Source organism: Elephas maximus, chromosome 2 (assembly GCF_024166365.1).
Source record: "Elephas maximus indicus isolate mEleMax1 chromosome 2, mEleMax1 primary haplotype, whole genome shotgun sequence".
Lineage (NCBI taxonomy): Eukaryota > Metazoa > Chordata > Mammalia > Proboscidea > Elephantidae > Elephas > Elephas maximus.
The window spans coordinates 148,968,917-148,981,695 of NC_064820.1; the positions used below are offsets into that span (position 1 = coordinate 148,968,917).

General features: G+C 48.1%; 1 protein-coding gene across 1 annotated transcript in view; it reads right to left on the minus strand.

Annotated features, from left to right (window-relative positions):
* Positions 1-10,519: 10,519 nt before the first annotated feature.
* The window catches only part of TRPC7 (transient receptor potential cation channel subfamily C member 7), a 184,505-nt gene continuing 182,245 nt past the window's right edge, over positions 10,520-12,779 (minus strand). Inside the window, exon 12 of the mRNA XM_049868664.1 lies at positions 10,520-10,689. Coding sequence (XP_049724621.1) covers positions 10,520-10,689 — 170 coding nt within the window. The remainder of the gene's footprint in view (positions 10,690-12,779) is intronic.

A 12,779-nucleotide genomic window follows, 5' to 3' on the forward strand; every position in this document is an offset into this window, starting at 1 on the left:
TACATGTACACATACTCTATCTCATGCACACTCTTTCACATACACAATCACACAACACACATAAAAACCATTCTCATATACATACACACTCACACACACAGTACACTTTCATACTCTCTCTCTCACACACACACACATACACACACACACCGCTCAGCCTGGTTGGAGCTCCTCTTCCTGCTGTCTCTGTCGGTAGAAGCTGCCAGGATGGAGGATGAGGGAGGGCCAAGGTGGGCCTAATGCCTGAATGCTCCAGAAGTTGATATCTTCCCCTGGAGCTGGTGCCCTGAATTCAGACTCCTAACCTCCTAAACTGTGAGAGAATAAGTTTCTCTTTGTTAAAGCCATCCGCTTGTGGTATTTCTGTTATAGCAGCACTAGATGACTAAGATGGAATTTGGTCCAGGAGTGGGGTGCTGCTCTAGCAGATTTCTAAAATGTGGGAGCTGTTTTAAAACTGTGAATGGATAGAGGCTGGAAGAGTTTTAAAATGCCTAATAGTAAAAGCCTAGATAGCTTTGAAAAGACTGTTGGTGGGATTATGGACGTCAAAGACAATTCTGGTAAGGACTCAGAAGCAATTGAGGAATGCTATTATACTGAAGACAGCACAGGCGGCAAGGAGCAGCAGCAAAGAAATGGCAACAGCAGAGAAATAGCAGTGGCAGAACCAGGAGACCAGTGTGAGACAGTGCTGGAGCCAACCCATGGAGCAAGACAGGTGAGTGCTTTTGCACAGGAGGCTTCCTGGTGAAGGGGTGCTTCTGGGCACTTAGCAGTGAAGCTACAGAGCTTTGGAACACTTGGCCCCAGCAGGGCAGACAAAGGGGGTGAGGCCCACTGGGCATTGAAGCCAAGGAACCAGGAAGCAGAAGCTGAAGAGACAAGGAACACAGGAAGCAGAGCTGCCTCAGTCTCAAAGGGTAGAGCCATGGCCTTTGAAGTTTCTAAGGGTGGAGCTGCCCCTCAGGTGGACTAGGAGAATGGGGCTGCACAAATCTGAGGGAGCAGAGTTGGGCCTGGAAGGTAGAGCTGAAGTCCAGGACCGAGGGGCTTCCATCCAGAATCTGGGGCATGTGGCCAACACCCAGAGTTTGGATTGCAGGACCGTTGTCTAAATGGTCTCAGAGAACAGAGGCTTGTTTTCAGATCTTGAGGGCTAATGTAATGTGTTTCACTGACTTGCTTGGTGCCTGTTATCCATTCTTTCCCTCCAATTTCTCCCATTTGTAATAGAAATGTATAGCTTGTGCCTGTTCCACCATTCTACTTTGGAAGCCTATAACTTGTATTCTAGATTTCACAGATGAAGAGGAATTTTTGGATTTTGGACTTGGAGCCGAATTAAGACTTTTGCTATGATATGATGGGGTGAATATGTTTTACATGTGGTAAGGGCATGAATTTTGGGGGGCCGAAGGGTGGAATGTCATGGATTGAATTGTGTCCCTCCAAAATATGTGTCGACTTGGCTAGGCCATGATTCTCAGAATTGTGTGATTGCCCACCATTTTGTCAGCTGTTGTGATTTCCCTGTGTGTTGTAAAGTCAACCTCTGTGATGTTAGTATGGCAAGATTAGAGACAGTTATGTTAAAGAGGCAAGACTCAATCTACAAGGTTAGGTTGTGACCTAAGCCAATAACTTTTGAGATATACGAGAGAAGCGAGCAGAGAGACATGGGGACCTCATACCACCAAGAAAGCAGCACCAGAAGCATGACACATCCCTTCGGACCCAGGATCCCTGCACTGAGAAGTTCCTAGCCCAGGGAAAGATTGACGACAAGGACCTTCCTTCAGAGAGAAAGCCTTCCCCTGGAGCTGGTGCCCTGAATTCAGACTTCTAGCCTCCTAAACTGTGAGAGAATATTTACTAAAGCCATCCACTCATGGTAGGTCTGTTATAGCAGCACTAGATGACTAAGACAGGGGCCCAGATCCCGTTCTCACCTCCAAATCATCCTTCTCACTCTGGACCATGCAATGGAGCACCAAGGATGATCAGCAACATTCTGTGGGCATGGGACATACTTCTGGTCTCTTTAGAGTTCCCCAGGCACCTGACCCGTGACCCTGTGAGCGAACGCACACCAGGCTGTGTGGAGAATGACAATTCTATCAATTTCCTCACACATCTGTGTTCTTGTCTCCAACTATTGGCTCTGCTTTCCAGAAGGTGTCCCTTATGTTTCAGCTCAGGCTGAATCTTTCATGTCATATGTACGCAGGAGAAGGACAGTCTGGAAGGTCTTTAAGAATCAGCAAAATGCTATTTCTACCCTTTGGGAGAAAAATTGAAAACCTTTCCAAAGTGACTAAAATATTGATCTATACCATCCTCTCCCGCAGGCTCAACACAATGGAAATCATTCACCTCTGAGGTGGCGCTTGGGGATGTATAGGCTCAGAAGCCCCAGGACACATCTAAAATATGTGTGTCCTTGAAGAAGAAGTATTACGAGAAGACACCCAGGCCCAGTCCCCCATGGCCTTTACAGAAGCACGGAATACACATTCTGTTCACGCTACTGGTGACAGACAGCGATGATGCTGTGAGCATCTTTAAATGAAGATGTGCTGTGTCTAAAAATCCAGCCTCAGTTCTTAGATAGAATGTTTGCATTCAGTGGGGCTTGATACGGTTTGGGGGCTTCTAGTTCAGTGCTGCAGATTGCAAAGGCACCAGGGGCTCTATTTTGCTTGAGTATCCACCCTCTGAGCTGAGCTGAGCCTGAGACTCTGGGGCTCTGTTCTGTTCTATCATTGAAATGACCCAAGGAGTTATTTCCTCTTTCTCCAAGACAGAACCAACTCAGGTCTGGAGGTCACTGCTCCCCACTGGCGTCACCAGTCTGTAGACCCTATGAGTCAGTGGTATAGCTTCTGGGATTGACACTACTGTCTATGATCTGTAAACATGGAAAGCAGCAGCAGATCCAAAATGCAATACTGAGCTGTAGCTATGTACATTGAATAGTTTGCTTCACCATCCTGTACCTACAGAATAAGACTACATTTCCTGTTTATAGTGGGAACCTCACCAGACCAAGTTGCTCACTCTCACAGTGTCTATTTTTTTTTTTTCTTCCCCCTGGGTGTCTTCAAAAGGTGAGCCCACCATGATGCTGCCTTGTCCCTCCTCTCTGCTTTGTCCCCCCTCCCCGGCTCCCTGCATTGGCCTCCGCATAACCTGCTGCCTCCATAGCTATTAAGGGATGCCCACATGGGACCACCGTCCATCACAGAATGCTGGTGCTGATGCCCAAGGTGCTGATTCTGGATTCTCCCAAAGCTGGAGCCTTGGCAGGGGCAGGGAGAAGGTCTTCTCCCCAATCCTGAGACACTCCTCCCCTGGCCCCAACGCAGCCCTGCTTATGCCCTCCATCTTGTAGATTCTTGCTTGAACAGTTTAATCAGATCCTGGCCCTCACCCATTGTCCTAAATCTCACCAAGTTTCAAGAATAATTGTCCTGGCAGTTTCTGGACCGCTCTTCTAACAGTAGATACTCAAAACTAGCCCCAGGGGAAGGGTGGGGAAAATAAGTTGTAGCATCATTTCTGTGTTCATCAGAAGTTCTGGGGATGTAAATGACAGAAATCCAACTCAAACTAGCTTGCGCAAAAATGGAATTTGTTTGGTGGTGAAGCTGAAGCAGCTTCTAGATCATCTCCTAGATCAAGGAAAAGCTGTAGGAAGGAGGTGTCAGGGACTGGCTGACCCGGTCAATCACACGGCCCCTTCTTTTCCCTCTGACTTTTCTCCCTTCTCTCCTTCCCTCTCTCCACCCCCCTTTCTCCCCGTCCCCTCTATTTCTCATCTCTGTTTGACTTCATTTGGAGACAGTCACCCCCCCCCCCCCCGTGTGGCAGGGAAGTGCCTCTTGGTGTCCCAAATTCACATTCTCCTCTTCAGAGGCCCTCTTAGAAAAAGAGCTCTTCTTTCTCACTGTCCACAAGTAAATCTCAAGGAAGGAATATGATAATATGTTTGGCCCTGCTTGGGTCTAGCGTGGGTTCCGGCAGAGCTGGGTGTTCACCTGAACAGCTTAATCCGATCTTGGCCCTCACCCTTTGAGGTTCCCAGCCTCAGGCTCAGCTCAGATCAGTCAGGGGTTGGGGTGAGATCTGCTACCAGCCACAGAGGGGACTACAGTCAGTACCAAGCCTGCACACTCCATACCCTTTCCCTCCACCTCCTCCTTTCTCCCCTTAGCCTCTGCCCCTGCCCTTTTGCTGCTTTATCCATGGATAGAAACTCACTGGAGGCGGTGGAGGTGGAAGTGGTGAAGTTAGAAATGTTGTCTACGCTATGAGAGCTTGGACTTGCGCTCAGAGACCTAAAATTGTCCTGTAAAATTTATATTTGGAATATATAAATTGTCTTCTTTTGCCATTTTCAGGGTGGGGTGGGGTCTTGACCTGGGTGTGCGTGGAGTCCGTGGATGGCAGCAGGCAGCCTCCACTTGTCAGCCACATAGGATACACAGACCTCTTCATCAGCACTGCTGACACTGCCTCCATGTCAAGACACAGCAGGCTCTGTGTGACCCAGTTATTTCTGACTCAGACACTCTGAGGAGTTTAAATCAGCGCTTTTTAAACTTAATGTAATAAGATTAAATTTTGCCCCTGCCTCAGCTCAGGGGAGGCCCCTCCCTTCCTTCCTCATTATACCACCGGGGCCTGGGGAAGGGCTGTCTGCTTGGAAGTTCTCACTGGATGGGGATGGGGGCAGTAGCTGTCCCCCTGTCCCTCATTCCATGGGCATCAGAGGGTACTTTTCCTCCACAGAGGAGGGGCGCTCTGGATCTGGCCCTCTCTCCCAGGCTGCCTTGCCATCTCGGTCTCATGACCTCCCCGCCCTTCCTCTCCCACCAGCCTGAGGGAAGCTTTTCTGAGGTAAGGGAGAGCCCTGTGCTCCTTAAACACCATATCTCTCAGACTTTTTGATTCTTTCCTCAATCTTCATACTAAGAAAGGACTCAGGCATTTGGAAACCAAAGCCTGGGAAACGTTCGTATTTTTCTGCCTTCTACTGTGTGGATTTTTTTTTTTTTTTTACTGTGTGGTGCAGGAGTTCCTGGGTGGTGCAGATGGTTAAGCACTTGACTACTCACCGAGACGTTGGTGGTTTGAACCCACTCAGAGGTGCCTCGGAAGAAAGGCCTGGTGATCTACTTCTGAAACGTCAGCCACTGAAAATTCTTTGGAGCACAGTTCTACTCTGACACACATGGGGTCGCCATGAATTGGAATCAACTCGACGGCAACTGGTTACTGGTACTCTGTGTCATTTCTTCCCTGAAGCAAAAGGCGTAGAATATCCTAGCTGCTTGACTGGATTGGGGAAGCAAAGGGAGGAATACCCTGCAAAATTCGGTGAGTATTTCTACACTATGGCCCAGCCCCATGTGTCCTCAGCTCCTCGATCCCAGGGTGGTTGAGTTAACCTCAGGAGCTTGCTCTACCTGGGGGACCAGGTTAGGAATGGTTTCACTGCCCAGGTAACACGCACGAATTGATTTCCGTTTATGCCTCTCCTAGATTTCCTTCCCTCTAGTACTCTCACCCTTCAAGGGACGAAGGGAAGAGATGGAATAAACATAGAATGGAGGCGTGCCTCCCTGCCTCAGCAGATCAAAACTCCTAATTCCTGCCAACCTCTGGAGGCCCTCAAACTCTGTGCTTGAAAACAGGCATTAATGAGCACTTTGAGGAGTGATGGGGGCAATGAGACCTTTATTTTTAACCAGACACTGAGTGCTCTTGAGCAGGGCAAAGTGTCTCTGCATCCCTGGGGCATGAGGACTCAAAGGTGTCTTGTCACGGCCATGCCAGGCCCATAGCCGCTCAGAGAGGCTTTTGCTTAGTGAACCCACGTTAGGAAATCTCCCCCAGCCTGAGCTGTGTTGGCCAATTTTTTGTCTTAAGGACCTTGCTGGGAAGGCAGAAGGGAGGTTATTAGTGACCAGCAGAGGAGGGTGGCTGTGCTTCCTCAAGTGTGTGAACACAAGTCCTTTTGGAAAAGGTCCAGGGGCTAATTGGGGGTTTTTGCCCGGGGAAGTGTCATGAGGGTTTGTTGAGTCCTATTAGGAGGTGAGAAGTCACTGGAGAGCTCACTGTGTAACCACTGCATACCTCATGACCTGGACAGGGCCTGCCACTCCCAAGGCTCACCGGCACCCTCAGCTGGTTGCCCCTGAGGTTGTTTAGCCCATGCATGAAGTCTGAAGAAGCTCAGTAGTAAACAGTGCCGTATGTTGGGTACAAGGCGGCGGGGCCTCTCTCTAGGCTGTGAATACAAGGGAATTGGGGCCAACAATTCAGCTGAGCCTGGGTTGAGGTACAGCTGGGTATGGCTGGCATTTCCCACAGATTCGCCGAGACTTTTTAGGGCTTGGGTAGTTAGAAAACTGGGGCCCAGAAGGGGCCCAGCAGTGGTTCATGGAGTGCCTGTTCTTTGGCCTTGAGCTGTACACAGTGATGAATAACAGACCCAGGCCCCCTCATGGAGCTTTCTCTCAAACTGTGGAGACAGCGGTTAAACACATGCATTAAAGCTATAAATGAAATTCTGATAAGTATGCAGAATGCTGCAAGGGAACAGATAGGGTGCTCTGGGAAGGATATGAGTCTTGGAGGGTGTCTGTGAAGTTTTCAGGGAGGTTTCTTGAGCCCTGCTCAGATTCCATTCCTCACCTTCATGCTTTGTTTCCCCATTTACTGCTGCCTAGGCTGACTAATGTCACCGCTGGGAAAGGAAACGGGGAAGAGTGAGTGAGAAAAGAGACTGGAAAATCACTAAGCTTTGCCCCAGGCTCCAGACTGATGAGCTCTGTCAGCCCTCAGTTTTGTGGCCTCTCCACAGCCCTCCACAAAAAGAGGGGCCCTCTCCTTGCCCTCCACTTCCATCTGGCAGTGATGAATCCATTCCTGGACTGCCCTCACCCCCCAGATACAGCATGAAAAGCCTGATGGATGGTGCTAGTTTACTTTTCCAGCTTTTAATGACTTCTTTTCCTTTATCTCCATAAGGAGAGAATTTGAGACTTTGGCTTGATAGGAAAAGGGTGCCCCATAGCTTGAAAATGGAGTTGCCAGCTCCCTCTGCACGCAGATAGATAGGGAATTTGAATAATGCATCTCAGAAGTGTTTATTAGCATTCTGATGAAGGTCAGTGAGGGCTCTGAAAGGAAACCTTCTGGAAGTCTTGGTAATTTGTCTCCTGGATAAATCCATGGCTCTTCACCCTCCCTATTCAGAGTCCAGGCTTAAAAAGGAGCCCATTGAACACATGTGTCTTAGCCCGGTGCTCAGCAAGGGCCTCAGTAAAAATATCTACAGCTTTGGGGCCATGGGTGCTTGTGAGTATTTAAGGACAGCTACACAGGTCCTCTCTGAACAGTGCACTTTCACCAGGACAGGCACACCATCAGATGAACACTTTCAGCACTTGTAGTTTCTCTGAAACCCATACATGGACACCTCACACAGACCCCAGATTAGAAACTCCTGGGTCACAGTTTATGTAATCATAGGGGGAGTTCTTACTTTAACACTCCTTCACTTTTGAAGGTGTGTGAATTGTGACTTTTACCAGCAAATGTTGTTGGTGTTCTGGGGGGTTTGTCTGACACATCAGTTCTGTGGCGTGTCCTGCACGCACAGTGAATGTGCCTCATACCTGTTGGGCCCTCAGCCTGCCTTGGTTCCTGTCTTGTTTGAGCACCAGGTGGTGGTGCCCAGATTGGGCTTTGAAGGCCCAGGTCTGGACCCTCATCTCAGGGGCATCTTCTTCAGTTGCCCAGCTTGGCTGCCAGGGGTAGCAAATATTGGCTATTTTTAAAAACTGAGAAGATTTGGCAAAACTGGACCTGTATTCCTTAGGGTGACAATTAGCTGGGCTGAGTGTCAGTGGTCCACTTTAGGTAGGGCAGGGCTGTCTAGTTTGTCACAGCCCCACTCACACCCCTCGATGCTGAGACCAACTTCAGTTTTACTATCACACATTTCATCTGTTTTTCTTATAGCAGAGTTAAGTTAAAAAAATGTCTGTGAAGGTATATATCGAAATAGAAGTCCCTCTGTGTGTGTGTATCTGTACACAGTCAGCCCTTTGATCTGCAAGTTCAACCAATGGCAGATGGAAAAACACTAAAAAAAAAAAAGTTCCAAAAGCAAAACATGAATTTCCTGCACTTTGGGCACTAGGCTGAATCCACACAAATGAAGTGATGTGTAGGCCGTCCTTACCGTAGCCTCCCGCCATTTCACAGATTCTCAATCTCTCCAGCACTTGATTGAGCACTGTTCGCCTCACGTTTCATTTGTTCACTACTTGTGTAGTGTGCATGCTTTGATTCTGTGAAAAAATGGCTCCCAAAAAGCAATTAAGTGGTCAAAGCAATCCCGCAAAGGCTAAGTGTAAGGGGGTTGAGGCAAGTGAGAGGAAGGAGTTTAAGGCTAGTAAGAGCTGGCCGGCTAGCTATGTCAAGCACTGCAGCCTGAAGACCTTAAAGGTCACAGGAGAATTGGCATCAGCTGACGCCCAGGCAGCAGCAGCGTCCCCAGAAGAAAGAGCTCAAGAGACTCATAGAAGAGAAAGGCTACCTCTCAGAGCAAGTCTTCGATTGTGATGAAACAACTAGTTACATGGTGTCTACATTGTCTTAGGTATTGTGAGTAATCTAGAGATGGTTTAAAGTATGCGGGAGGGTATGTGCCAATTCCATGCAAATACTGCGCCATTTTATATAAGGGACTTAAGCGTCTGTGGATTTTGGTATCTGCTGAGGTCGTGGAACCAATCCCCATGGATACTGACGGACAGCTGTCAACTGTATATATATTTATATATACATGCATATATATGTACACATACATATATACATACATGCATCTATCTATATATATAAACCTGTTGCTACTGAGTTGTGCCTCAATATATACACACATAGGAGCCCTGGTGGCTCAGTGGTTAAGAGTTTGGCTGCTAACCAAAAGGCCAGCAGTTCAATCCATCAGCTGCTCCTTGGAAACACTGTAGGGCAGCTCTCGGTCCTATAGAGTCACTATGAATCAACTTGACAGCAACGGGTTTGTTTGGTTTTGTATATATATATATTTATTTCCCCCCGCCTCCCTTGCATTTTGCCTGCTTTGGTTTCTGTGTCCCCAGGGTGATTGCAAGGCATTTGAATTTGTAACCCTGGGCCTCCTCACAGGGTTGCCGTGAGGATTCAGTGGACTGATGGGTGCAGAGCCCTCAGCACAGTGCCTAGCACGAATGAAGTGCACAGTACTTTGAGCTATTATGGTTAGTGTTTCCTCAGGACCAGTGGCATTTTCTGTAAGCAGCTCAGGATGGCATTGTTTGGGACTGGGCCGCCCTCTGGTGGCAGTTCTCCCTCCTCACACTTAGGCTCCGCCCTCAGAGAGAAGACGTGAGGCTCCATTTCACCTGACGCTCCTTCCTCCTCCCACATACACCCCAGACCCCAGGGAAAGGTTGAGAGCTGGGGTGAGAGAAAGTTTTCCATTTCCTTTGCCTCCTTCCCGGCCTTGGCAAGGTTGGGGTCACTAGGTCTGGGGACAGAAGGGGCCTTGGAGGTAAGGTTGGAGCCAATAACTTCTTAGGGTTCCTGGCTGTGTGACTCAAGGTAGGTGTACTTTTCCCCCTCACACCAGCCCCATTCTCCTCCCAGAGCCCCCTGCCCCCGCTCTCCCATTTTGTGGTTCCCAGCTCCCCCGCTGCCCCTACCCAGGACACAGGGATGGCCTCAGGACAGCATATCCACAGAGGCTCTCCAAGCTATTATGAGGTAATTTTATTTCTTTCCATTTTAGGTAAAAATAGTAGATACAAGATAATCTTAATAAAGGTAAAAATACATCATTTGGATTTTGTTGTTCTCTAAACAGTTCTACCTCCAGTACAATTTTTGATTTAAGATTTTGAAACCTTGTTTGTTTGTTTTAATAAACAAATAGAACTATGTTGCTATTAGGCTATCTGTGTTCTCATCTGGCACTTAAGAATAGATCACAGGTCACCTCTCGGTTCTGTCTGGATGGTCTGAATCCGAATCCGTGTGTGCACAGGTGGCGGGGAGGGAGGGAGAGAGAAAGGGGCTGGTGGATGAGGTGGTTTGTCTTTCCAGGACACAGACAGCTGCTGCCCATGTGCAATGGGGGGCACGTGTGTGCATCCAGGATGGCCTTCGCCACAGAAATATTTCAACTGTGGCTGACTGAAGGTCTCATACTTGTCAACGGGCACTTCCTCCCCTCCTACTGTGGTAGCTTCTCTTACCAAACAACCCAGATTCACAGCACTTCTGGGTCCAGGCAGGCCACTGGGCTGGAGATGTCACAATGCTGCTCGACCATGAGCCAGTGAATCCCCTTAGGGTCCTAGAGGAGTGGGCCTGGGACCCTTCCCCACCAGAGCTGGTGGCCAGGCATCCGACCTGGCCTTGGAATGCTGGTAGAAGTCACAGATGCCAATGTGGGCTGCTAAATGTCTTTGCCCTTGTTCACCCTCAGGTTGTCTTTGTTTAAGTTCTTTCCAAACTTCTCACTGAGCTGTTGGATCAGGTCTGCCAGCTCACCAGTAGCTTGAGATTTCTCTTCAAGAAGCTCATAGCGTAGGCTGGAGATGTCTTGCTTGATTTCTTTCAATTCACCTGAAAGGACAGAGGGGTTTTTTGGTGAGTATGGGCAGGTGGAAAGGGCTCAACCTGTGTGCATTTGGGGCATTTGTCTTTCCAGCAGAACGTTGGGTTGCTGGGCTAGCCCACCAGGGGTGGAGGTAAGGGAGTGGGTGCTCTATTTTGTTCTAAGTAGTATTCACCTTTCTACCACTGGAGGACATGTATATGTATAAGTATATGTATATGTATATGTATGTGTGTGTGTGTGTGTGTGTATATATATATATAAACACATGTGTGTGCTGTTGTTGTTAGGTGCTGTCGAGTTGGTTCTGACTCATAGTGACCCTATGCACAACAAAACAAAACACTGCCTGGTCCTGCACCATCCTCACAATTGTTGCCATGCTTGAGCCCATCGTTGCAGCCACTGTGTCAATCGATTTGGCTGAGGGTCTTCCTCTTATTCTCTGACCCTCTACTTTACCAAGCATGATGTCCTTCTCCATGGACTGATCCCTCCTGATAACATGTCCAAAGTATGTGAGATGTAGTCTCTCCATCTTTGCTTCTAAGGAGCATTCTGGTTGTACTTCTTCCAAGACATTCATTCTTTTGGCAGTCTATGGTATATGTACATATATATGTGTGTGTATATACATTTATATACATATGGTTCCCCCCCCACTTACAACCTGTCTCCCCATTCCTGGAAAACCTCTTTATTCAGGGTTTTAGGTAGATGGAGGAGTCAAGATCAGGGTCACGAACTGTGTCTAGCACCTTGTGCATATAATGATTATTAGACTTTTGGTCTTAAAGCCAGGGAAGGCAGATTTGTTAATTGGAAAATTTATTTTCATGACGCTCACCTTTTATTCTGCTGTTATTCACAGAGAGGAGAAACTCCTGGGTGTGAGAAGAGAATGGCTCAGCATAGTTGACATAGCCACAGAGCTGGCCAGTCTCACAAGGAGCGAGCAGCAGCAGAAGCAGGATTCATTTAGACCACACCAGCAACACTGCCTCAGTAATACAAGCTGCCAGAATGTCTGCCGCCTCCTCTTTTGGTGACAAGGGACCCCCGAGTGGGGACTTTGGCTTTTTGCTTCTATAGTGAATCACATGGTTAGAAAACCACCAAGAGGAGCTGAAAGGCTCTTGCTGATGTTATAGATACTGCATGTGACCCACGTGAGACTCCACTGCCTGCGGACACGTTATTCATACTGATTTTTAAAGAATAATTTACATACATATAATGCAAACATCTTAGCGGTACGGTGGGCTCAGCTTTGATAAATGCATCAGCCCTTATGATTTTTTTTTTTTAATCAGGTGCTTCACTAAGTCCCAGATTCATAGTATAATTCTAGAGGCATGAAACCTGGATAGCTCCACACTCTATAATCAATCACATTCATTTCAATCAGTTACACACTGATTGAAGCTGGCTGGCAAGGCACCTAGCAGTTTTATGTTTGAGATTCAAAAGTGGGGGGTGGGGTGCTTGGCCCCTCCACAATGTCACTGTGGTCAGTTTGGTCATTGCTGATGTGAGGCTGCAGGTTGGATGTCCCAGAGTGACAAGCTCTTTTGGTAGCCCCTGTGGCCCAAGTGAGGCAGAGACTTGGTGCCTTCATTTGTGCTTGAAGCTGTTTCTAGATAGCATGTATTGATCCTAGGTAGCTCAGGAAGATGAGTTATCAGGCATGAGATAATCTGCTTTTCACTTAAGAATAGCTGCTGAAAACAGACTGGGAAAATCACCCAAACGATGAAAATAATATTGTTCACAAACTTCAGTGGGCCTCAGAATCACTTGGAGCTGCTGCCAAAATGAAGATTCCCAGGCCCGCCCTGAGATGCCACTTCACTGGGTCCAGGCAGGGCCTGGGGAATCTTCATTTTTAGCATGTGATTGTGATTCTGAGAATCTGGTGCTGAGGCAGCGCGGGGCCAGCTGGAAAGAAACTGGGCTGGTGGCAGAATGTAAAACGGATGCGTGTTCTACCCACTCCCTGTGCACCCACAGGATGGGAGGCAAGCAGGGAGCTCTGGGCATCCTGAGCTCGAGGGGCATGAGGCCGACTCGAAGTGGGCATCACTGTGGCACGCAGAAC